Consider the following 27,619-nt stretch of genomic DNA (forward strand, 5'->3'; position numbering starts at 1 on the left):
TTCTGATATAAAAAGGGAATCAGAGATGAGGCCATCTTGCCTGGAAAGATGAGTTTGCTTTGATCATGTGGTGGAGCACAGATTTGGATTGAAGGATGCTGGTAGCCAGTCCTCCTTGGATTTCTAGTAAGTTTTCTCTGAAAAGCACAGCTCAGAGCCAGCTTTCTCCTGTGGATAAGGGCACTCACCTCTTTCCCTTCTTGCTCATGGATATCTCCATGGGAATTTAGGAAACATTAAGAAATGTGCAGAATTAGCCACAGCTGAGCCAGAGAGCCAAGGGGATGGGCTGTCCTTTGAGGACACTCTGGGACCCAGGAGCAGGTCCTGGCAAATGAAATGGGTCACTTTTTAGGACAGCAGTGTGTGTCAGCACCTCCCACCTTGCAGGGCATGGCTTTCATTTTGGAGATGTAACTGGCCCCACTGCTGCTAAATCCTCCCATTTCTTTAATGAAATGTGGGGGTTTGTCCCACTTCTGAGTCATGGGGCTTCTCCAAGAGAAATCTGTGAAAGCCACAAGCCCAGCCATGTGCTGTGAAGGCAGTAGATTTCACACTGTGCAAAATTACTGGTAGAAATCTTTTTGGAGCTTTTTTGAAATTTTGGAGCTCTTCTGAAAGAAGGCCTCCTGGCTGGCAGGCAGCTCTGTCACTTTGTTCTGCCCTTCCAGGAATCTGCACTTGGAAAAAGCACAAAATCAGAACCTCCTTACACCTCCCAAATTCACTGTAGAGGTATCCTTTCCACATTTCAATATCCTTTTCACATTTCCTATTTTTTAATAGGAAAGTGTGATTTTGTGAGGGAATCCAAATTATAATATTAAATCTGGGAAATTGTTTAGAAAGTAAGATTTTTAAAGGAAACCATGTTCTCCCTGAAATAAAAAAAAGGGGGAGTGGGGGGAAGATAATATTAATTATTTCTTGACTCTCTGATTTAATTTTTGAGTCTCTGGGCCTACCTTCATGCTGATTTTTCTTTGTTGTAATATATTTGGCCACAGGGAGCCATTACTGTGCCCATTATCATTGGTTTTCTTTCGATTTTACTCTGTTTCCCTGTGGGATTTTTTCTCCTTTTGGTTCTTTGTGGCTTACCTTTCCCTAGCTGATTTCTGCCATGTGTGAATGAGAATTACCTCTTTCTCTTGATCTCCAGTCCTGACTGCCCAAGGGACACAATGGCCTTGAGATGACTGAGGGCAAAACCTATCACAGTCCTTGGTCACAGCTGAGTGGAGGTGTAGGATCTGAATTGTAAGAGGATGAGGATCTGTGGAGGTGTAGGATCTAAATTGTGAAAAGATGATTCCAGGGATCCCACCCTGCCTGGACTGGGCAGTGTCCTCCACATGAGCCCCCTAGGGTTAGGTTTGGTGTTCAGGTAGAATTTGCAGAGCTTAAGCATCCAAAATTAGAGGGTTTTTTTCGTTGTATAATTGGTAGAGCAGCTGTTGTTTGCATGCAGCCAGTGAAAATATTCCAGGGTAAGGCAGGTGTTTCTCATTGATCATCACTCCTTGCAGGGAGCAGCAACAGCAAAGACTCCCCAGACTGTCTTGCTCTCTGATTGTCCTGACACTCCCCTCAGCAGGACAGCCAAACACTTTTGTTGACTTAGCAGAAGGGTAATTGTCTCTTGGTTTGCAAACAATAAACTTTCCATGGTTTCCCTGATGTTTTTGGGGTACCTTGAGCCTTTAGCATCACAAACACAGCTGGTTTTGCTGGGAGAAATTTTCAGCTGGACTTGTCTCACAGCACATTTTTTCTGTCTAGACAGTGGCTTGAGAAGTCCACAGCAGCTCTGATGGAGCCCTTGCTACTCTGGTGAATTAATGTTGTTTTGATATCTGATGAAAAACCTGCAGGAACATGTTTGTTTTTATGCCGTGGCTCCAGTAGTGGGAAGAATTTATCTGACTCCACTCACCCTCTCTTCCTCCTCACATATAACATTTGGAGACTTGGAATTTCAGAAATTTCGAGAAAACACTTGGTTTCCAAAGACTCATCATCTAATACTTCTAAGGAACATACTTAGGGAAAAAAAAAAAACACTGAAAGTCATCAGCTACAAAAGAAATCCAAATTCAATAGTTCTTGACCAGATTTGGAGTGGTACAATTTGTCTGCACAGTTGTGTGCACGTAGGTGAATAACAAATGAAAAAGTCTTGGAAACATGAGGCAGCCACCAGGTTGTGGTAAGAAGTGTCACAGGTTGCCTCAGATTGATGTTCCCAGGACTGTGTTTCAAGTGACAAGGACACAGGCACCTTGCTCTTCCAGCCTGTGGGGTGCTGCAGGACCTGGGGATGAGGAGAGGCAGAGGTTGGTCCCTCCTGTGCAAAGTGAGGAGAACAGGACTGAGGAATCTGCCCCCTTAATTACAGATACCCCTTTAAACCCTGAAGTGAGAAATTGAGTGATTGTTCCCCACCCCATCAAACACAGGTGAGCGCAGCTGCCCCCCAGCATCACTTCTCTGCCCTGCACTGCTCAAACAGCTGCACCAGGCACACCAAAACTGCAGGGAAACATAAAATTCTATACCTGTAGAGAAGAATGGTCAGTAAAACCCCCAGCTTATTGTAAATACCACTAAAACATTCAGGGTAGGGGGAACACCCTAAACTCACCCCATTCCTGAAGATAGCTGAAGCTGCATCAGCCTCCCTGTTTGTTCTTCATAGGCCAGTGTTAAAATTAAGCATTGTTCTCTCCTTTTTCTGGGTAAATAGAAATCATTCACATAAAATCTCTGAAATTACAGCCACTTTTTGCATATGAAATAATTATTCTTACCATATTACTTACATTTTTTTTCTTTCCTAAGGAGAACATCCACTCTCATTACCATCATGAAATAGTTCAGAGATTTTACTTAGGAAATAGACTGTATTTGCTGTGTAGTTCTTATTAAAATTCATTTTCTTCTATTTAAACAGATAAACCAGTTATTTCACCTAAGAGGCTAATACAGAGTTGATGAGAAAAAGTTCCTGTTGGAAGAATTGGTATTACAGTGGTACTACAGTGCCTCACAACCCTCCCACCTGCAGCTGCTTGTGGGTTCAAACACTTTCCAAAGCAAGAAATTCATATCCCCATTTCCATGTACTTTCCTAGCTGGTCCTGGGCAAGAAAAATGAAGGAGATTGATGGTGTCCAACCTGTGCTCTCCCTCACTCGCCCCAGGCCACAGGGACCTCTTGCCAATCTCGTGTTACCATGATCATTTTGACAGCAAGAAACTAAGATATCAGAAGAATGGGATTATGAGATTGACTGCAGGATAAAGGGAAACTGGGCTGGGAGGATATAAGCTTCTTATCCAAGCACAAATAGCTGAAAGAATAAGGAAGGGAATATAGAAAATAAGTGATCATGTAAATTGCTTTTTGCAGGAATACACTCTCTTAGTAGACTTTGCCCTGTGATGAAAATGTACAGAGGATTGGAAAATACCCTTCCAAGGAAGGAAATAATCCTCCAGAGAGACTGACTACATTACTGACCTATTACTGCAGATCTTGAACTTAGATCTCACACTTAGTGCAATGAAATCCCCTCTCTGAGCGGTTTTTCTTTGCAGCTTAGTGGATTCTGCTGCAGTAAACAAAATATAATAATTGGCACCTATTTTGTTCGGCTTGCTAGAAGGTCTCCAAAGAACAAACTGCATCTCTCCCATCTGTGCTAGCCAAAGAACAGTGCAGATATCCAATGCCATCCATGAACAGGAAGGAAGAAAATCAGATATTTTCACTGGTCAGAGAGTGCCTGAAGAGCTTCTTGCTGGTCTGTATCTGCCAGGCACTGCAGGTAGATGGGCCCTGTTTTATCCACAACAAAAAACTACTAAATGAGTAGCAGAAAAAAGTATTCAATGAGTAGCTGGTGATCCTGGCAGGTACTTCACATGCACTGTCTGGCCTTTCCTGGGCAGCTGAGTGGCAGAAGTGACAATGAGCTGCCACAGGGTTACAATTTGGATTAATGGCTTCCTTTTTGCACGGTAGATTTCACTGATAGGGGTATTTTCCTGTTGTTACAGCAAAACCTGCTTGGCTGGCTCCTAGGAGATTTCTCTCCCCAGGGAAGCAAGGTGTAAAACCCCTTTCCCTCCTCCTGGGTGACACCAGTGAGGGTCCAGGGCAGTGAATGCAGTGCTGAGTTAATTCACAGGAGCTCAGGAGGCTGCACACTGTCTGACTGAATGACAGATGGAAGGGTAAATACATGAAAATTTATATTGCTCCATTTTGCCAAATCAAGGCAAACAAAAAGGTGGAAGTGAAAGGAAAAAGCAGTCTCATGCTTTTGTTCCAAAAGTGTTCTAACTTCAGCAGCAGAGCTTGCAGATATATCTTCAAACAGGATTTGATGAGAAGGTGTCATCTGAATAGAAATTGTCTGATTTTGCCCTGTGTTGACACAAAAGGAGAGGATGGAGCCGAGATATTCAAACTGCAGCCTACCACAGCAGCATATGTGTCTCCCTGCCTGGAGCTTTTTGGGGAGGATGGGTTTCCCCCATGGATGGGGAGCTTGGAATCAGCCTCACAGCTCCAGGCCCCTGTGCTTTTCACTTTCTGCCAGCACAGAATTGGTGCAGCACTTAGCACAGTGTCTGGCTTGTTACCCTGTGCTGATGCTCAGGGTGGGGCTGGAACACCCTGAGCTCCCCTCTGCCCTGGGGAAGGCTGTCACCACTGTCCTGGAGTGTGGTTGTCACCAGGATGGGCTGCTGGGTATGACAATGGACAGTGTTGTTTCTCATATGATTTCATTTTAGATAGACCTGCAGGGAGCTGGACTTGATGATTCTATGGGTCCTTCCAGCTTGAGATATTCTCTGATTCTGTGTGGTTTATTTGACCTGCATCTGCCTTTAATCCAGCTCTGAGATACAAAATCCAAGCTTGCTTAGTCTTCGGTGGGCACTGCTGAGCTCCTCAACATCCCCTGGGATGCCAGATTGTCTCCATTGTCTGCAGACATCCTGGGAAAACTGCAGCCTAAGCACCTCAGGGAGGCACCTGCCATTAATCTGATCATTTGTGCCTTATACTGGCACAACCAGAGTCATGAGCTTTGGAAAAGGCATTGGAAGTAAGAAGGTCAACAAAAGCACACTGGATTGTCATTAGGCTAAAAGCTTAATATAATTATACTAAAAGAATTTGGGGTTCTTTTGAGTGCATCTGTCATTTGATTCCCAACCTCAAAGACCAAAAAAGTGACCTGCTTTCGCAGTCTGGCTGCTCAGTGTCACTGGAAAGCAGATTTCTTTTCAAGGGGATCCATATGGACATAGAAATCTGCCATTGCTTTTGGAAACTCTGGTAATCTTTAGTTTGCTTTTACTTAAACTGAAAGCATTGTGTTAGCAGCCAGGAGGACTGGGTATTATTAGTAACCTTTTACAGGAAATGTGGTGTGTCATGGGTTAGGCATATATTTTTTTTTTTTGGAAGATGCAGTGTGCAGTGAAATGTGGGAACAAGTAAACATAAAGTGCTTATTCAGCAGTTCATTCTGTTTGAATGCCCAGCCATGCAACTCTGAGGTTACCTGCTCATGAAGGAAGCAGGGAATGATATTTGAGATTTATTTTTGGCTAAAAGCATGAAGTGCAAATGGTTCTTTGTGCAAAATGTCAGCTGCATTTCTGGGAAGAAAATAAGATTGCTTTAATAATCCATGGTAAATAACAACACTGAGGATACTACATGTACCTGCAGGTGTATTAGACAAGCATATCTAAAGTATATATGTAGCTTGATGTCTGAAAAGAATACAGAAAAGTGAATCAAGGTGTTTCAAACCTTTAGTGAACAGCAGAGTTAATGAAGTACAGGATGAAATTCAGCTTCAGACAATGAAATTCCTGTGTGTACAAGGAGATTTTCATGTATGGAGATGCCTGGGCTACCACTACTCTGCAGAGGTCTAGGGCTTGACTCAGTTTTGCCTGAGGACCTCTGGGGATACTGCAAGCTATCCATCCTGGCCTCCAGCTGGACACAGATCTCCCAGAACAGCTTTTTGCTATTTTTTTGTCCTTCTGGGGAATTGCCTGAGGGTGACTTGGGCATGGAAGGGTCAGTTGGCACAAGACATACTGGTAGATGCACATAGCCCTGGCATGGTCACCTGTGCTTGGTCAGTCTCTGTTGTCCACAAGATGAATTTCTGATTGAAATGAGGCTTAGGTGCACCATTGGACTCTCAGGGTTTGGTGTTTGAGGCTGGAGGCAGCTACCATCCTTGATGATCAATTCAGTCCCCTAAATTTGGCCAGTCTGTCTCTTCCTGCAACACATGGGATGCCCTGGTTGGATGGCAGTTGGAGCTTTGGGAGGTCACAGACCTCCTGTGAGGTATCTCAGACACCCTCCAGCATCAGCAGACACCTCTGTTAAGGTAATTGAATTGTACCTGTAGAGTCCAGAAGATTTTTATTCTGGATTCCTTTATCCCCTCCCTTCCTCCAGCTGCTCCCTCTCACATACACACATGATTATTTTCAGGCCACTTGTAGCAGTGTGGTTATCTCTGAGCCCTCACCCTGCTGTCAAACTGGGTTGAAAGTGGCTAAAGGGGATCTGTCAGTGCCTCCTTCCCTGATGGGCTCCCACCTGCTTGGCTGCACATCCACTGCTCTGGTTTCACACAGCATCACTTGTGAGTGGGGTGGGAAAGGAAAAGTTGATTCCCACCACGCCACCACAGTGATGAGGAGACCCACACGAGCTCTCAGTATGGTGGGCCAGCTAAGAAACAATTAGCTTTAATCTCAATTTACTTCAGAGCAGGGCAGTGCTGGGGCAGCAATGGTTTATTCACTGGTTCACGGTGGACAAGAGCATCTGCTGTGCCACCAACTGCTTTTGTTTTCAGTCACAGTGATTGCAAAGGGTCCTTTACTAAACAGCACTGACAGGGCACTCCAAACACTGTGCCATCAGAGTGATTAGGACCAGGTTTTCAAAATTCTGTCCCATATATTCTGAATATTTGGAATAAGAGGGAACAGGGTAAGGGAATGATAGCAAAAAGATTGTGGCTCTTTGGTAAGGCCCAGTTAAAGACAAGTACTTTTTATGCTGTTTGTGTTGGTCTAGAAGGTGTTATCAACTTAAAGTACTATCAGAAAGAGAGAAGTTAGGAGGCTTACGGGTATTTCTGGTAGTATTAAGAGATCACAGAGAAAATACCTGCACAAAGTCCATTTTATTGCTGTAAATGGCAGGAGTGCTGCAGCACTGACCTCTCCTTGCCAGCACCCAGAGCTGTCACCCACCCACTTGGTATAGGCAGCAGTTGAGTTGATACCAGGCAATCTGGGATTGGTTTGTTTTGGGGTAAATATATTTTAGCAGATATTGGTTTGAGTCACCTTTGCCCTGTTCCTGTCATCCCAAGCATCCACCTCCAGTGTGAACTTTTTGCCCTGATAAATCCAGCACAAAAGCTGTAATTTATTTCTTCTCAGACCGTGAGCAGATGTAATGTTCAATATACAGCAACTGGTGACCAGCCTGTGAGATATATTACTGGGGATGGCCTTTGAGAAGAAGTTGGTTTTATTTATTGGATATAATGGTATTTATTCGGGGCAGGGGTGTAAAAAGAGGTTTAAACCATCAAAAATATCCCTTAAATGCCTAGTTGTGTCTAATCTTGCCACACACTGCCAGCAAAAGCAGAGAGTTCTGAAGTGGCAAGAACAAGAGGAAGGTAACACACAATCTCAAGTTCAGTTTGGATCTTCTCATAGACCTGTGAAAATCTTCAAATAGTTGGGTTTTTTTTCTGACTAGTAACAGCATTTTCAGGACGAAGCCTGCTTTGGGAATGAGTCTTGCTCAGATTTGGCCACAGTAATCTGGTTGTGATGGCTTGTTTTAGCCTGGAGGAGGAAGTTTTTGAAGCTATATGACCTCAGAGGAGTTTATTCACAGTCACAATAGATTTCCTTCATGACCCAGAGGATATTTAAAACAAGACTGTCTGTGAAAATGCATACAAATGTTTAGAAATGTTTCCAAATGTACAGTGTGGTTGAAGTGCCTTGCCTATGTACATCATTGTCACAGAATCATAGAAGAATTTGGGTTGGAAGGGACCTTTAAAGGGCACTTAGTGCAGTGGGCAGGGACATTTTTAACTAGATCTGATTGTTCAGAGCCCCATCCAACCTGACTTTGAGTGCTTCCAGTGATGGGAACCTCACCATCCTCATCTTCAAAAATTTCTTCCCTAAATCTAATCTGAGACTCCCCTCTTTTAGTTTAAGCCGTTTCCCTTCGTTCTATTACAATAATCCTACAAGAAGGTTTGTCCCCATTTTCCTATAGACCCTGTTTCAGCACTGAAAGGCCACAGTGAGGTCTTCCCAGAGCTTTTCTGGGGGCTTTTTTTGTATTCTATTTCTGAGCTTTACATTTGATTTTCCATGTTTTGGGGTGTTGGAGGTGGAGAGGGAGGAAGGGAATGTCAGTGTGTGTTATTGTCCATGCTAAACTTTTGCACCTGAGGTCAATGTGTTTGAAAATGCCTGCAGACTCCTTTTCCTGCTGAAACCACCTTAGAAATTAGAAACCTTTAGTAATTAGAGGGATTTCCATGATGGGGCTATAGTGCCACAGATGAGATGAAACTCAGACCCTCCTGTTTCCAGGACCAAACATGTCATAGTTGAGATGGTCACAGCACAAAGCAGTACACTCCATTTTCAGGAGGCTTCAAACCTGTTTTTATTACAGCATGCATGCTTTTTATACATTCTTACAAAACTCACAAGTTTGCACTTTACTCATTGGTCACAAAAGACAAAGTGCTCATTGGAATAGGCAGTTGCAGGTTTCTCTTATTTATCCTCCTTTCTTTCATGTTTTCTATGTCAATGACCTTGGTAGAAAATTCTTTCAGGGCTAAACATGGATCTTCTTACCATACTTCTCTCTGGCTCACAGAAGTCACTGTATATCGGAATCTCTAGCTGGTCAGAGTGACCCCAAGAAATGTTAGAAAGTCTCTTTACCCAGCCCAGCGGTCAAAGAAGGAGTCAGAGCTCTTCAGTTCTTGGTCTCAAGGTTGTTTATTGTTCCTTATCTATAAAATTCTTTCTCCTGGCCTGCTGAGGTCTGCTCAGCAAGACAGTCTGAGGCACTCTGCCTGCCCCCTGGGCAGTGTTATGTCTTTATACTAAAAACTGCATATACAATGTTTACAATCATTTCCAATACCTATCACTTATGTTAGACAGTGAGCTTCTACTCTAAACCAATCTAAAAGTGCCAGCATCACCCAGAAGATGGAGGCCAAGAAGAAGAAGGAGAAAGGCTGGACATGCCCAGATTCCTCCATCTTGGCCCCTGAACCCCCATTCTAAAAACCCCCAAAAATCTACTTTTCATCCTGATAAATTCACTATCATTCTACTTAAACCTTTGTGGTTTGTAATTCTTCATCTAAGGTTGGTAATTGTTTTTTCCAAGGGCTAAATCAAAGGCACAGGGGTCTTGGGCTCTGTGCCAAGGTCTCCGAGCCCCCTGGACAGGGTCTTGAGTCCTCCAGGGCAGCCAGAGGAATTTCCTGGGTTCTAACAACTGTAAAACCTCTTACACACACACACATCCCCCCCCCCACATTTAAAATTCATCAACTTCCTTTCAACTTCACTCCTTCCAGGTGCTCAACCTGTTCCTTGCCTTGCTGCTGAGCTCCTTCAGCGCCGACAACCTCTCGGCCCCGGACGAGGACGGCGAGATGAACAACCTGCAGCTCGCTTTTGCCCGCATCAACAGGGGCCTGCAGTACGCCAAAAAAGCCGCCTGGAACTTCTGCTGCCACGTCCTCAGGCACCCCAAGACCACAGCTGAGAAGAAGGCCATGATGAAACTCGCTGCCCAGAACCCCGGAGCCCTCAACAACTGCGTGAACAGCCACGCCACCGCCGAGCTCGGCAAAGACATGGAGAACCACAAGGAGAACCGTGCTGAGGATGGGGTCAATAAAAATGGAGAGAAACACCCAGCAATTACAGATGATGATTTTATGACCAATCCTGACCTGTCCATTTGTGTTCCCATTGCTGTGGGTGAGTCGGATATCGAGGAGGAGGATGAGGAGCAGAGCACCTTTACGGAAATGGAGCAGGTAGGCAATTAAAGTATTTGTTAATTTTGGCTTATTAAATGCCCTTTGTTCCCACCCTTGGTCTGGATCCATGGCTAGTGATGCAAATGTCCTATGGCCTAATCCTGCCTTTGATATGCTGCTAACTTCAGAAGAAGCTACAGATGCATATCCAAGAGCAAAATTCAGTTTCCAACAAGAGAAATTTCCTTTCTTTGTATTCTTTGCACTTGTCTAGATTAATTCTTCTAACCAGAGCAATTAAATCCTTTCTCACACAGCAGACTGGTTCTTTTGCCTTTCAGCTGAATCATGGGAATGCTGCAGAATAAATCTTAGGTTAGTGGGGGATTTTTCTCAAAATGGGCTCTGTCTTGGTTTGATTTGTGCAACAAGAATGGAAGGCCAGGTAGTTCTCTTTAAAACACAATAAGACAGAGGATGATATGACAAGGCACCAGAGAAAAAGAGAAGATGTGTTATCATTTGTATTCTGACAAGAGAAAGTTACTCGCCTCCTCTTTGGTGCGACATGGCAGATTTCCATTTTTTTTCCCAGAGCACTCAGTAGTAAAGTCTGAAAAAGTCTGTGCAGTCTGAAGTGTTGTATGAAATGAAGAAACATCTTCAGGGTAATGCTTTTCTTTGTCTCCTTCTCCCCCTCTCCATTTTTTACCAGCTTTATCTCTCAGCTCCACACACCATATCTAGTTAATGTTTTCAAGAACCTCCAGCCTTGATCCAGCACCTTCTGACACTGTCTGAAACCAATGGAGTTCAGCAGGTACTGGATCAAAGCTCCTGCTTCACATCCAGCAGTCAGGAGGGATCCTCCATCTCATGGTCAAGGGGAAGAAAGTTTGAAAACAAAATAGTTGTTAGAGAAGGAAGGACTGGCGTAAAAAAGCTCCAAGGAAGGATTCTGTGTCAGGAGCTGGGCACAAATCAGCTGCTTAAGGTTAATTTCTGCTGCTGTGTTGTGGAAATGTCTTCAGTGTCAGTGCATCACCAAAAAGTCTTTCACAGTGATCGTCTCACTGGGGAGTGGAACAGCAAGAGGTCAGAAAACTTAATCACAAGCTCCACTGTCCAAATAGAAACCTAGGTAACAAAAAGACAAGTCTGCAATTTTTGGTAAACACATTTAGTGTGGGTTTTTTGTGTCTATTTTATTGAAATGATCTGTGGATCAGTGTGGTAGTATGAATAATATCTAGCTTTTCTCTTTGAAGTCCTTCTCTATTCCCTGGCTGTATTTGAACCAACAAGCAGAGAGCATTTGAAAAGTAAAATAGGAATGCAGTAGATGAAGAAGAGAATTGGTAAAAAAAGAAGTAAACTTAATGAATTGAGATAAAGAGAGTTTAATAGAAAAGATATTTCTTTCTTAAAATAAAGATATAATAATAATAATAATAATAGTGGAACTACAATATGCAAAACAAGTGATGCTCAAGGCATTTGCTCACCACTTGTTGATCAATGCCCAGGCAGTTCCCAAGCAGTGGCCCCTGGCCAGCTTTCCCCCCCAGTTTATACACTGAGCATTTATTCTCATTCTCAATCCAAAACATGGCCCTGTACCAGCTACTGGGAAGAAATTAACCTTATCTCAGCTTAAACCAGGACTGTTCCTTAGTATCAAGTGATCTGTAAATATTTCCTAGTGTGTATGTGGATAGTAGTGTATAAATATGTTTAATTATGGAATTCTGGGTTTGGTGATTTTTTTTTCTTTTTGGTCTTTAAAGATGCCCACACCTTTCTGCTGTGTCTGGCAGGTGGTAACAATCTCAAGCACTCAGATTTTTTTTCCTTCACACTGAAAGCAAGAGCTTGATGAAATTTTGAACTCTGGAAGTGTGTGCCTGTGCATGCTCAGGGGTGGGTGTTGCACCACTGTATCATTCCTCTCTCAAGATAAATAGTAACATTCACAATTGCAAGATAAATCCAATAATAGGGCATGGAGGGCTTGGGATTTTTATGTCTTAATGTGCTTTAAAAGTGTGGAAATGCAGATTTCTCTTTTGCTGCACTATGTGTGTAAATTAGTGGAAGAAACAGGTTATTATTATTTTATACCATAAATGTAGAATTAGAGTTTTAGTAAGATCTATTAGAGTCATGAGAGAAAGAGCTGATGTGGAAAAAGAGGCATTTCACTGAACCAATATTATGGATAAAAGTTGATTTGGAAATATTAAGAAAACTCCTAATAGTTTCAATAATATTGAAACGTCATCACTTGTAATAGAAACATTGGGGATTCAGAGTGAAACAAAATAGGGGGAAGCAAAACCCAGTAGGAGAAGCAAACCAAGATTCTGCTTTCCCACTGTATCTTTTAATGAAATTCTCAACAAACATTAGAGGAACATTGTCACCTTACCACGAGATATTTGGATTGCAGTGAAATAATGTGGTTCACTGCTGGCATGTGCATTAAACAGAAGGCATGGAGTTGAGAAATGAATTAATTAGCTTTGTCACTGGTGCTTTCCAGGCTTGGACAAACAGCTGCTGCAGGTCACTGCTGTTCCCCTGTGCAGAGACCTGATCAATGGTTTGCAGTTTTTATCTGCAGGTCTGAGAGGTCCACTGCAGAAAAGGTCCAAATGAGCAGAGAATTCATATATCCAGAAAGCAATTTAAACAAATTTCTAGAGGGGAAACTGTGTGTGTACAAGGCTGTTCCAACTCAAAAACTCAAAATACATTGGCATAATAAATAAACAAAAATAGGAAGAAGCTTAGAAGCAGAAATTATAATTGGGTGATGAGCTTTGCATTTGCTTTTCTGCAAAACCCTAATAAATTTTGCACAGCTGTAAATATCCCTAAAAGGAGCAGAGCCATGAGAAAGCAGATGCCGACAAATTGAAAGATCTGTCATTTTTACTGATGCCCATTCCAAAGATGTATGATCTCTGGACTCAGAAGAAAATTCTCTTGATCAACATGTGGGTTACTGCAGGAGAAATTATTGTATCTGAAGGCTGATATGAAATCCCAATTCCCTGGATATTGAGTTGTGGGACCTTGCAGTGGGCTGACCCTTTTACCAAGGACATCCCTGTGGGACTGTGGGGAATAAATTTCCTCACTCACAGCCAGAAACTTTAATCCTGCAAGCCCCAACTCCATGGGTGTCCTTACCTCCTCCCCTCCAGGATGTCCAGGATAACCAGATTAGAGCTCCCAAAGGAAGAACAACATGAACAAGAGCAAAATTTACATGATTGCACTGAGAGGGCACAATTAGGGTGAAGTATCACTTTGTGCAGAGGGCATCACACAGAAACCAAACAAGAAATACCAAGGGTATGCTAAACATTCAAATCTATTCCAACTTTCCCCTAATTACAATCCATATTTTTACATATTTCAATATTTTAGTATGTACAAAGGGATTGTGTATGTACATTCACTTCTGAGGAGAAGACAAAGTACCCTGCTTCCCTTTAAAGTTGTTGGCTGACCTGGAATTGAGCAGCCCTGTGGCAGCGTTGCCAGAATGTGTTTTCCTCCTCCTGCAAGTGGATTTTGGTGCAAGAGGATGGAAAAGAAGGTGACAGAAGATGCATAAAAAGGGATAATGTGGATGAATGCCTCTCCGGTGCACAGTTAGTAAACCTACACAACCCTTACACACTCTTTACACATTCTCTGTCAGTTGAAGATCCCAGCCCAGATATCCTGTGCTTCCATCAGTCTGACTTGTCCAGTCTAAAAGACTTGTCCAATCTAAAAGAGAGAGGCTAAAGGGATGCTGGTCTTAGGCAGAACCACAAAGTTATTGATCTCAGTGGGGTGTTTTAGGGTGAGGATCATCTCAGCTTACAGCTCCTGTACCAAAAAGAGTACTTCCCAGGTTCTTCCCAGAAAGTCACAAAACTACTCTAAAATAAGCCATTGTGGCTATGAAAAATGGGTCCCAGAGCATTGCACACAGCAGCCTGAAATTTCAGATGATGAGAAAACCTTCTGTGACTGCACATTTTCCATTCCTGAGTAATGGAAATGTCTAAGTTTAAATTTCAGCTGCCATTTCTATTATCAAAGCTTGCACTGGCAGCAGCCATGCTCCTGAAAGCTGCCAATTTGTGGCACTGTCTTTGAGAGGGTTTTGAAGGAGTGAGCCCATCTGATGGCTCCCAAATCTCCTTTGATTACTGAGATGCAAGTGAGATGCTCTGCCAGCTCAGAGAGCTAGGGGACATGTACCTGTACCTGTAGCCCACACATCCTACAGTGAAAGGATCCAAAAGGAAAACAGAGCAATGAAAGTCAGCACAGGCACAAGAAATGGGGAGTGAGGCTGAGAAAGAGCTGCCTTGGGCTAAATTAATTTGTCACTGCTGTGTGATATGTGTGTTGCTGCTGGTCACTGCAGCATTTTAGTTTGTGTCTTTATCTAACCCCTTCTCTTTGACCTGTTCATAGTGCTGGGGAAGTCTCTCCCTCTCAGTCCACAAGATTTCTTAATAATTTAATGGTTTTTAGCCTCATAATGAGAAAAAAGAATAACTCTCTTTCAATTCTTTCCCTGTCTTTGACATGTAAAATATGGGTTTTCCCAGCAGGAAAACAGCTCCTAAGAGCTCAGCAGCAACCAGAGTAATGTACAGGCTGCATCTTCTTGAGGTTCTTTTGGTTTCCCATTTTGGCTTCCTAGATGATTAAAATGTGGAAGTTACCATCTTGAGCCTCCACAGAGTGTCTTGTAATTGCTTTATGACCATTTTTCATACATGGCACCACTTTTCAATGCCCTGAAAAAGAAATAAATAGATTATGGGGACAGCAAGGTGATGAGATAATTAAGTGGATACAGTCCAGTCCAACTAATGCAATGGATTCTACAACAACTTACCTGCAATTTAGCTACATTGAAGGTTTCAGACATCAGAGGGGTTTGTACCATTTACATTAGCTATCTAAGTGCAAAGCTTTTATCTTCAAAAACTTCTGCTTTAGTTGTGCTTCCCTTTCAAGTGGCCCAGAGCTGTAGCCCAGAACAGTCTGTGCTTTTTTCACAGTGACATCGTTTTTTGGTTCAGAGGAATCCTGTGATAAATGGACCTAAAGGAGGTTCCAGATGAGTAATGCTGGGTGTCCTAAATCAGCCCCCAAAACATGACATCCTGCACTTACAATTAACTCTATCTTGTACCTATTGCCACAGTCCCAGTGAGATTCAGGTTTTTGGGCTCACTGTCTGGATTCTTCTGTTCATCCATGAGTTCCTACAGCCAGGAAATTTTAGTAGTACCACCTAAAGAAAAGGTTCTACTCTTTCCTTCGCGTTTGAGTCAGTCCAGCAGGGTTGTTACATCTTTCTGCCCTTCTTTAAATTGAGTTACTACACATGTTGCCTTACTCAAATCTCCTCAGAATACCACTGAGGAGAAAACCTATTGTTTTTGCTGGGTCCCCAGACAAAGGAAGGAATTATGAATCTGACTCCATGTTCTCAGAAGGCTAATTTATTATTTTATGATACTATATTATATTAAAGAATACTAAACTAAACTATATTAAAGAATACAGAAAGGATACTTACAGAAGGCTAAAAGGATAATAATGAAAACTTGGGACTCTTTCCAGAGTCCCAACACAGCTTGGCCCTGATTGGCCAATGAGTCAAAAAAACTCACAGCAGAATCCAATGAAACAATCACCTGTGGGTAACCAATCTCCAAACATATTCCTCATGTGAGCACAACACAGGAGAAACAAACAAGATCAGAATTGTTTTCCTTTTTCTCTGAGGCCTCTCTGCTTCCCAGGAGAAATGTCAGAACCCAAGAAATTCCTCTGTCTGCCCTGGATGGCTCCAGCCCCTGCCAGGGGGCTCAGAGACCCTGGCACAGAGCCCAAGACCCCTGTGCCTTTGATTGTGACCCATGGAAAAAATTACCAACCTTATATGAGGATTTACAAGCCATGAAAGTTTAAGTAGAATGATAATTAGTTTGTTACAAGATAGAAAAGTAGAATTTTGAGTTTTTAGAATGGGGGCTCAATGTCCCAAGATGGAGGGATTTGGGCGTGCCTTGTCCTTCTTTCTCCTTCTTCCTAGCCTCTGTCTTCTGGGTGATGGTGGCAATTTTGGATTGGTTTAGGGTAGAGACAGACTGTCTAACATAGGTGATAGGTATTGGGAAGTTATTGTAAATAATGTACATGTAGTTTTTAGTGTAAAAAGATGACACCGCCTCTGAGGTGGGCAGTGTGCCTCAACCTGACCTGCCAGACAGACCTCAGTGGGTCAGGGAAAGAATGTTATAGATAACAGCAAATAAACAACCTTGAGAACGAGAACAGAAGAATCCTGACTCCTTCTTTAGTTACTGGGCTGGGAAAAGAGACTCTCTGACACATCTCAGGGTCATCCTGACCACAGAGACCCCCGAGAGAGAAAAATCCTGAGTGAAGGGATTTTCCAGAAAATGTGAGTGCCACAAAACACCACGCTGCAGTGGCTCTGTGGCTCGTGGCCACATCTCACACTGAGCCCCTCTGCAGTGACAGAACCCGCCTGGATGCCAATTTTCCACAGAGATCACACCTTTGTGCCTTCCCTGCCGAGCCAGCAGCACTGGCCTGCTTGTCTCCAGGAGATGCCATTATTGATTTGTTCCGAGGCAGTGGCTAATTGGGTCACACACAAAGTGCTGCCTGCCTGCTGCCGGGACCCAGCACTGCCCAGCCCAGCCTGGGCTCCAGGCACGCACACCCCCCGAGCCCTGGCTGGTCTTGCTGTGCTCCCAGTTCCCCCAGAGCCACTTTGTGCCATCCTGAGGAGGAATGGCCCATTCTTCTGCCTCAGGATCACCTCTGGCTCCAGGAACTGCAGAAACTACAGAGAGTTGCTGCTGTGTCTCCTGGGCCTCACCTTTTCCTGACCTGGCAGGGAATATTGCCTGCAGGACTGTGTTTTTCACTGCCTCTCAGGCTTTCCAGCTCCACTTTGCAGTGGGGTTTTCCCAGACCACTCTGGGCGAGCAGCAGCGCTCTACTGCCATTTTTGGGATGTTTGGTGCAGAGGCCCAGAACTTTTCATTGGGTATTTTTGCTATAACACACTTTCTTTAGTATATGGGTTTTTTTTCTGATGGGTTGATTCTCAAAATTTAATTTCTAAGAAGGCAGTTTATGAGTGTTCTCTATAAATTTTAAATTTTTTGAAAAAAGTGAGTAGGAAATAACAGTTCTTTAATAGGGAAGAAAATAAAAGGATAAAATAAACAATGCAGTAAACTAAAACAACACTGACAGAGTCAGAACACAACCTGACACCCTGTGGGTCAGGGTGCTGGCAGCAGTCCAATTGGAATTGTGGCTGCAGCCCTCCTGGAGTGTCAGGGGTGGTTCTGCTGGAGCAGGGATCCTGTAGAAAAGGGTGCATTCTTCCTCTGAAGATCCAGTGGAAGAAGAGGCAGCTGCTGTTCCTCTGGGAAATCCAGTGAAGAAGCCGTGCTGTTATTCCAAAACCTCCAGATTATATCCGGGTAGGAATGCTTGGCTCCTCCCTCTGGGCTCACATCTCCCAATGGGATGCTGTAGTTCTTATCAGCCATGCAGTGACATTCAATAGCTGTTATCAGCAGATGTCCCCTCCCAAGGGAGGAGTAATTGTGATCACTCAGAGATAAGGAAAACTGCCCACTTGACAAAAGACAACTGCCATACAGATGGTAATAGAACACATTTTGCCTTGCAATCTGGAACACAGCTGTAGATGAGTAACTGCCTCTGTACACATCAAAGATAGAGCTGGCTGCCCTTGGTCCCTATTCTATTGGTTCAGCCTCTCTACTGCCCTGAAATAGATCAAAACCCCAAACTTTTATTCTCTTCTTCCCCTTATATATTTCAGAATTCCTAACTCATTTCATTTGACAAGGTAAAACTGTTTCTGATGGCTTTTCTTACAAGTTTCTACCAGTAAGAGATTCATAATTTTGAGGTCAGAAAGGACCAATAAAGTATGATAATTTTGCTTTCTTATAGCACTGAGTCAAGGACTACAGCTAATTTCTGCAGGGAGCCTGTAAGTTTATTTTAGCTATGATGCATCATTTGTAATATGGGAAAAAAAAAAATTCTCAGGTAACAGAAAGTTCACCATCTGCATGTGGACCCACATCTGTTTCCTTTGTACACAGTGGAAATTTTATTGTACAATTCCTGTTCATTACAAACCTGCTTCTAAACCTGAAGGGCTTCTGCAAAAGTCAGTGGAATTATTCCAGGTTGATGCAAGTGCAGCTGAAATTATTGAAAATTGCTATAAAAATGCCAGTGCACAAAGATTTTGGTATAGAATTGTTTGTGACAATATCTTATGCTCCTAGTAATTCTAACACCTATAAATCAGAGATACCATGAAGCCATGTGTTTATTTGACAGGGTACATTAATTTCAGCCTTTTACTGCAGGAAATATACTTTGCTGTCAGGAACCCTAATGCCCTTTTCAAATAGTATTTATTTTCTGTCTGTTTGCAGTTCCAGTCTGTGGGACATGTTCTCTCTGAGTATAACTAAATAAAATACCATTAAGTCCTGCTGATGACTCCCCAGTTCTCACTGGGAGGAGAGTGAGCCCACGTGTGTACATGCTTGCTGCACACAATAAATCTTACAGCATCCTTCTTGTCAGCTTTATTTGGGCCAATATTTTTTCTGATCATTAAGTAAGATAACAGGGGGGTGTCATTATTATTCTGTACATGGTTTGCCTGGATTTATCACTTTTTAAGCCGTATCTTTTGCTCCATGTTTCTTGAAAACTGTGTAGAACTCAATTATTGGCTAATTATTTTTGGCAATAAAAGAGAACATTTCTGGTTTTATTGTCTTCAGAAGAATAGCAACAAGGGCATTAAAAAAAAAAGAAAACAGGACTGTAAATCCCAGCAGCAGATTTAAAGCACCTATGTCCTTCTACATGTAGAAAGGTGGTTCTGTTTATTTTGTGGCAGTAGAGTGGGGCAGAAACGCCTGTGTCAGATCTCTGCTGACATGAGTGGAGCACTCACACCACAAACAGAGGTTTTAGGGTGCCCATTCAGTTCTCAGTGCCAGGCAAACATATTTTTCCACAGCATAACGCCTAAGGTGCAGGAAATACAGGGAGCTGATGGAGGAGAGAAAGAAAGGAGGGGGAAAAAAGCCAGGCTGGCATTGAAAGAGCTGATATCAGGAGCAGCAGAGTTGACAACATGCGTTTGGACAAGTGCCCGGCCCCGGGACTGCGCGTCAGTCAGTCACAGCTTGCTGGATGCCATTTCCCAGGATCCATGTCCCTCCCTGGAGCAAAAGGCTGACCAGAAATGAGCATTTCTCACTGTTCCTCCCTTTGATAAAGAAAACGCTGACATTTAGCATTTTGGACAAAAAGAGCAGCAGCCAGTTCCCCAACAGCTCCCGTGCCATGTGAGGCAGTGTGTGTGTTGGTGGGTAAAAGGGCTCCCATTAATTACACTCCAAAATAACATTTCAAATAATTATTATTTTGTTGCTGTTGCCTGTAATAATATGAAACTGTCTTAATGATCAAAATATTAACATCTTAATTGGGTGAAAGGTTCTGGGTTATTTCAGGCACTCGCACTGACTGCACTCCAAGGCAAATTTCCAAAATTTAAACTTCCATCAGAGAAGCCCATTAGTTTGAGTTTTTCATATTATACTGTGGAGAAATCCCAATTACCGAAAGAAACATAAAGTAGATTGTGATTAAACTTCAAAATGCAATTTAGCAGAAGGTATTAGCTTGAACTCTGAACAATGAACACTTATGAAACGCTTTCACTGCCTATTTAAGCCTATTGAATTGATAACAGTATAAATTAACTTTGGCAGTCCATCTTTTTGCCAAGTTCTTCCTCTCAGACAACTTTTAAGAGTGCACCCTTGGAATAATGAATTTCTGTTTTATTATGGGCTGTGTGTTGCTCAGTGTGGTAAAAGATCTAGGGCCAGGAAGACAGAAGCCATTAGAAAAAACGTGCCTTACTCTGCAGCCAGAAATCAAAGGCTTAAAATATTCTGGATTAATCCAAGAAGGAACGCTTCTGAACTGCTGCTTCTGAGGGATGACATTTTGCAAAGCATCCAACACGCAGGCAGAGACCAGCAGTTAGTGGCTGTGATGAGGTTTGTCTGGCAAAGTTTTAGTTCACCTTTATTCAAAATAGAAGAAAATACCAGGTCAGGCTGGTTCCAGGGAGGTTTTGCTGTTAACATCTTCTGCTGAGCAGCTGTGGTTTCTGGCCAGCCCTAGCCTTGGACATCCTGAATTGAAATGGCCAGATAATTTTATCCAGCTAAGTACTCACAGGTGCGTTATTTTTCTAGAGCAGCTGCTGGAGTTTTCTTACAAATGCCCTGTGACTTTTTTTGGGAAAAAATATGTTTTCTTAGGTCAAGCAGGAGGATAAGATCAGTGTTTTTCTTACATAAGTTTAACTTCAGACTTCCATGCCCTTAACTCTGACAGGTGACAGCACACACAAAAATCACCTGGCACCTACAGACATCCAGGTTGGGGGCATCATCTGCCCAGGGGCTGGGCAACAAACTCTTCTCTTTCTGAACTCAGAGACTATTGTGTTTAATCTGTTTGGCCCACGTGGCTCCTATGCATGTGTTAGTGATTTGGATTTTTATAAGCATGGTTCCTATAAAGGCTGAGTCATCAAGAAAGTGAAAAAAATTGCATATGAATTCACAGAGCAAATGTAAGCGGCACCTTCTAATTTTGATGTTTTACTACTCCCTTGCACCATTTTGTTTCTGGCTTTTGCACAGATGAATGACAAGAGAAATGACAGGGAGGGGTGGATAAATGCTGCAAAATGGAACAAAATCAGTGTACTAAGCTGTGGTGTCTGGCTGTTCCTGCTGAAGTGGAACGATGGACCAAGTGGCATTGGATGGAGAGGGGACATCACCAGTCTCTAATAATCAGGTTTAGACTTGGCTTTGTCCCCTCTATGAGAAATTTGCCAGTCTTAAATGATACATGTGTGTGTCAGCCTTAAGGTAGGGCTTGACACACTTTGCATTGGTATTGCAGATGTTGTAGTCTGCCAACAAAATGCTCTTAGAAATGAACACAGTGTAGCACAAGTCCTTTTTGTGTCTCAGCTATAATCCTTGTGCTGTGGTGTGGTATTGCTCCAGGTTTTCCTGTGATAGCCCACTAAACTGAGTAGTGGCAACTCTGCATTACAGAAGCAAATCTTCAAAGCAGGTTAGAGAGACTCTTAAATGTGCACATTTAAAAGTGACAGCTGCTCTCCAGCCTTCTTTTTATTCCTAGCAGAATAAGTGATACAAATCTTCCCCTTCTCATATTATGGAAGTAAGGGAATTTTCCTGATATATTTGGTGATCTTTCTTCATGCAGAAAGATAAATGCACTGATTTTGTTGGTGCCACAAGGATTTACATTTATTTGTGAAAGAGAAGAACCAGGATCATAAATGATCTGTTCTGGTAATAAGAACCAATGATTAGTTTCTCAGCTTTGTGGTTATTTACTTCTCTCCCATTTCAGCTCAGATTTTTCAAGGCTTTTCAGAAAGACTGAATTCAGCATATCTGAGAGTTGTCAGCTCTGCAGACTGCAGTCTCCTGTTTACTTTACACACAGAACAAGTGCCACCAAGGCAGCAATGCAAGCTCACCGTCTTTCAGCAGCTCTGCAATCTGCTTGCTTCTCCACTTATGTGGAGGTAGCATATAAACAGTTCAGTTTTCACCATCATTTACTTGTTGGCTCCTTTGCAGAGGAAGGGTGCCAGTTACTAGATGCAAACTGTTGCTGAGAAAGGCTGCCAATTGCTACCAGGCACGGCAATTTTGTGAAATCCATAGTTGTCTGCAAGGAGAACCACAAACATCAACAACCACTTTGCAGAGTAAACAGCCCTCTTGTAACAATCCCTGTCACACTGCTGAACAGGGTTTACTACACATGAAAAGCTCTGCAGACTCCCCTTATGGCATCCAAAATTTGGGTATGGGAAATTTTGCAGGTTAAAATGTGTTGTTGTCTGCTAAAGGAGCTGGATTTCTTGAGGAGAGTCAATGTCATAGTGTCACTCATTAATGAATGGCTAAAGAAGATTCTTCTGCTGTCAGAATCCTGCTGCTCCTCTGACGGGCACCATCCCAAGGTGAAGGAGGATCCCCCTGGCATGGCCCAGTGTGTGCAGGCATGTATGTGAGGGACCAGGGCAAGCCTCCACTCCTGAGTCTGTACCTGGAAATGTCCTGACCAGCCCATTCCTGGAATGTGACTGCAGAACTCAGACACCCCTGAATTCCTATTAGTGTCTCAAAAGTGGGCTTCAAAGAGGCAGCTGGATGCATGAGTATGGTGGGGAGTGGATACATGGCATCAAAGCTTCCCAATGCATTGTGACTGAGTAAAAGGCAGTTTGCGTTTGCACTGTCTCACCAGAGAAAGGGGAAACCTTTTCATAAAATAGTAAAACAATTAACTTCATCCATCCACATCATTTTTTGCTCACTGGCTCTGTAGTAATAACGGCAAGGGAGGAGGGCCCCAGAGCCAATTCCCATTTCTTTCCTCCCCACCTGCTTGGGACAGGAAGCTTCCTGCTATCAAAGGATTTGCACATCTTTCTCACAACAGCCACAGCCAGAGAATCAGGGAACAAATGTCACAAGATAGGGTCATGATCTAGGGAGTGAGAGTAGCATCAGGAGAACCCATTTGAACCAATCACCACCCGAAAGACAAGTCCTAGGATCCTCTTTCTAAATTTGTTTGCACAGAATGGAAAAAATGATATTTCCATGGGGAAGGAATAAAGTGAATCCACGCCGATGACAGGTATTTGCCTTGTTTTGCCAGCAGCAAGTCCTCTTTCCAGAGGAGTGGCATTTGCACTAATCCCCCTTTGAGCCTGGAACAATTAGCCAATCTGTGCTTTTCAGAGACACGACACAGTGTGGAGCCTTTGCATTTATTTGTGTCAGCAAACAACTATGTGGGTCTGCGCACCAGCACTCTTGAGATGTCACCCAGATTATGCCGTTTCCAATCTGGTAGCTGTTTTCCTGGTGCTGCAACTTGGCTGAGTGTGAGAGGGGACACAGCACTGTCCACCCCCCTCCATGTGCTAATCATTGGTATGGTGTTGGCACATCACCTCTTTTTAGGCCCCATGTCAGAGCAGAGGTGAGCAAACTTTTGGTTCATGCTCAGGTCAGTCCTGGGCTCTCCAGCCCTCCCTTTGCATGCACAAAGTTTTAGTACCATTCAATGTTTTTACTTTACAAATGAAGAAAGCGACTGAATTGATAAATATTAACATAATGTGTATTGCCTTGGCAACGTGGCACTTGATACAAAAATTAAACATAAATTATGTAAACCACCCACAGTGGGAAGCTGTACAGGAGATAGACCTGCTGCCGTTGCCACCAGAAGAACAAATCATCTGGAATAAGGACAAAAGCAAACAGCCTGAAGTTAAACAACATAAACCAAAGGCACCTTTCCCCAGACAGGTCTCTGCTGATTTTCAGGTGCTGTGTGCTGGAAGTGAAACTGTCACATCTCAAGAGAATGGTTCACCAGCGCTGTCATTGGTTGCTTGCAAAAACTCAGTTGATTCCCTAACACTCCTTTTGGGATCAGCCTGCACAACCAGGTTCTTTGGAACAGTCTGTTTCTCTTACTCATTTCCCCCCAGCTTATAAATTTAGAGGACAAGCCTGAAAACCCACGTTGATGAACCAAATCGTTGTCTGAACACATGTGTGTGATGCCCCCATTGAATATTTTGCCAGGATATATTAATCAGTTTTAATTAACATTAACTCATTGGATACTTGGTGCAAGTGTGATTTCTGGGAAGAAGCCAGGACCACATTTCCTGGAGTTGAATCACTATGAAAGAGTTGCTAAATCCTGGTACCACACAGAGGGATTAGTAAATAGAGAATTGGTGTAAGTTTGACATTTGACTCTAGCTTAATGCAATAATTTGCTTAACAATTAGAATATTCATCAGACCAGCTGAGTTACAGGGTCTGTCCTCTTACAGCACACAGTTTCTGGTGAATCTGAGTGCACAACCTTTCTGCATAAATGAACTTGAGATGTCACCTCAGATTGTGTTGCACTTTCAGCATGAAACAATTGTTTCTGTTGTTCCACTGCTATAACCAATATCATGCCATTAAGATTACTTGGTACTAAGTTGTATGCACATTGCATTAAAAAAAAAAGACATTTTATGGCTGAGTGCCTTAGTTGTGTGTACTGTGCCTTCCACATCAACTTCTCTCCTGCATATTAAACTATTTCCAAAGATAAAGACTGCAGAAAAGCCTCAAAAAGTGTTACTTTTTGTCAGAGACATACCTGTAGCTCTGTGGTTATTGGCCTATGAAGATCAGTGCTAATGTGTGACTAGAAATTGTGTGTAGTACCTTCCTATGCAGAGGGTATAGGTTTGGACATGCATAATTTGATTTATTAAAGTTAGAATATATTTTAGACCACATGCCCTCCGAAGCAGGAAACAAGTAATTTGATTTTAAATTAATTTCCCAGAAACACACAACAACATTTGAAAAGACTGCTACAAACCTGACAGTCCAAAAGTATTTATACAGAGAGCAATTTGCTTAACCAACTGCCTCCTTGGTGTCATTTGGTGTTTCAGATAGTTACATTTGAAATAAAGTGTTTTTCTGCTCTGGGTACCTCTTGAGGGACTTCCTGCAGTGATGTGGCTTTAAAACTGAGGCAGGTAGTCTGGGGCTCCCTGGGGAAGGGAAATTTGCTTAATACCTGAATAACACTGAATGTCAGTCAAGCCAAGGGAAAGGAAAAAAAAAAAAAGCTGGACAAGTGAAAGATAAATAGGTTTAAATAATTACTATTGAAATCTGGTTATGCTTGTAATTTTGTTCTCAGCATGGAAGTCCCTCTGTAAGCAATTCAGCACAGCCCTTTGAATCCTGCTGGAGTTTTATTAATATTTCAGTAGCTGCGTTAGTAATGGCACGAACAGTGGAAGTGCTGTGATGAGCTGTGGAGTTTTCAGTGAAATCCCTGCCTTAGGTGGTCAATAAAGCCACACAAACAGAGCACCTGGGCCTCCAGAGTGAGGGACCAACCCTGCAAACATCCTTTCCTCTGCCATTAGTCCTGGAGAAGTTCTTGAGAGCTCAGCAGCAATAATCACCACCCCAGGAAGAAGTGGCTGGGTTTAATGGCACCACGCATACGAGCGAGCGCAAGGTCTAGTCAAATGTGTTTACTGAGAGAAAAAAATTATTGCTGTGCTTCCAGAGTCCATCCCCTTTCAGGGAAGTGCTTCAGAGTGTGCTTTCCTTTCAGCTTGTGGTTGAGCCCCCTGTGCTTCAGTGGGTGCAAAGTGGCCTTAAGTGTTTTGCTGAATAGGAGTCTCATACATTTGTGTGTTTACCTGCAGCTTTTCCATATCTATTTTCAGATATCTTTTATCTTTTCCAGTGAACTTTGCATTTTCTTCCCCTGCAATGCGCGTCTTTTCTTCTCTGGGTGCGGGGATTTTTCACACTGTTCCAAGCAGACTCATAGAACAATATTGGGTTTTGCCCTCGCGCCTTTCTCCAGCTTTTACTCAAAACATTGAGTGTCACCACCTGATTGTGAATTTTCAGAGTACACTCCTTGGTTATTTGGCAGCCGCCTCGCTCTGCACCTCAGGTCCCTGGAGGAAGTTTGTGTCTCAAAACCAGGCTCAGAATGGAGATGGCAAGGGAATTTCATCCCACCTCAGCAACAAAAGCTCAGAAAGAAAGTTGTCTATTTGTATGTCCATTTTCTGCAGCCAGATATCTTGGCATATCCAAGTTGCTAAAGCTCAAAATTTGCAACATAGGCTTGTGTTATCTCATTTCTTGCCATTTTCTTTAAGATGTCGTCCCCTGACAAGAATAGTCCAGGATGTTTTCTCTTTTAGCTGGAGAGTTTTCCTTAAGAAATAAGCATGCTATCAAAGAGAAAGAAAATAAACCCATCTAGGATTATTTCCAGCAGGAAAAGCAGCTGCAGCTGAGGGGGCAGCGATGCCAAAGCCCAGGAGTCCGGAGTCAGAACTCTGAGATTTATGAAGAGTTAAGTGAGTTGCACGTGGATAAGCAGTTGAAGGCTGAGCCACCACCTCCAGTAGGGCAAAAAGAGGTAACACAAACAACTTTCCTACCTGATACTGCATGAAATTCATTGCACCAGCTCTGTAGTGCATGCCACTGGTTTGTGTGGGGTTTGTGGCTTGTAAAAATACATGTTTGTCAAGGGGTAGGAAAGCAATAGTGTGTAATAGGTATTACAGTCTTAGTGAAGAGGAGAGAGGATTTTGTCATTATAAAAATAATTGGAAAGCTTGGAGAACATGCATTATAAATTAAGATGGAATTGTAAGAGGCTTTTGGGGAAAAAAAATCAAACCACAAAATCATCTATAATGTTACTGTCTCATTTTAGGAGAAAATATGTGTGTGATTTCCCACTGAAAAGCATCTCTAGGAATGGCATCTGCTGACTTGGCAGACCTGAATGTTGAGTTCACTGGAGGGCATCTGCTCTCTGTCACAGATTAACATTTCTTTGCCTGTTAACACACACCCAAGAAAGGTGCTGCAATTTAAGTAGCTGATGTGAAGGTACTAACTAAAGAGCAAACCTTGGTATTATTTAGTTGATTTGGCCAAAATGCAACTCATTAATTGTTTCTTGATGTGTACACATTGACATTTGTTTTCAAGTTGTAGGATGATGTTGTCCTTATAACCATAAATATCAAAAATAATGTGTTTGTACTGTACACTGAGTGACTCCAGGCTGTGTAATTGCCTGTATTCTCCTTGCTGACTTGTTGGGGGTTCTTCCCCTTCAGATTTAGTATTTTATTGATGTAACATTGCCTTTATTATTAGAGAGTGATGGATTCCTCCCTTTGAAATCAGGAAATAGAGGTTTGGAATGTCCTGGGAATTTGGAGAACTCCACAGGTGCTTGAGACTGGAACCAGGGATTGTTGTGTGGGATGAAAATTGATGAGAGGGAAAGGATGGCACAGCACTCACACACATCACACCTTTCCCAGTTCTACTGTAAAACTGCTGGCAAGTTTGTGCCCAGCAGGATCAATCCCATGAAGAAATTTTGACAGGACAACAGGAAACAGACCCATCCCAGAGCCAGGGCTCCCCTTCTCCAAGCCTGCTGATTCATGTTGTCATATGGGTGGAATTAAATGTAGACAATCTGCATCTGAACTTGTCATCTGAGGCCTCTGTTTAGACAATGTAGGCAGGTAAATGTGTCTCCAGCTGAAATCAGCATTTACATTAGGTCAGATCTCATAAAAGTGCCCATTTCTCTCCATTAACTATAAAGGGAGCACTTAGGTT

General features: G+C 42.8%; 1 protein-coding gene across 1 annotated transcript in view; it reads left to right on the forward strand.

The window, feature by feature from the left end:
* The window catches only part of LOC115917405 (sodium channel protein type 5 subunit alpha-like), a 215,495-nt gene that overhangs the window by 132,820 nt on the left and 55,056 nt on the right, over positions 1 to 27,619 (forward strand). The window contains exons 17-18 of the mRNA XM_030971429.1: positions 9,711 to 10,178; positions 26,241 to 26,387. Coding sequence (XP_030827289.1) covers positions 9,711 to 10,178; positions 26,241 to 26,387 — 615 coding nt within the window. The remainder of the gene's footprint in view (positions 1 to 9,710; positions 10,179 to 26,240; positions 26,388 to 27,619) is intronic.

This window comes from Camarhynchus parvulus, chromosome 2, assembly GCF_901933205.1.
Source record: "Camarhynchus parvulus chromosome 2, STF_HiC, whole genome shotgun sequence".
NCBI lineage: Eukaryota > Metazoa > Chordata > Aves > Passeriformes > Thraupidae > Camarhynchus > Camarhynchus parvulus.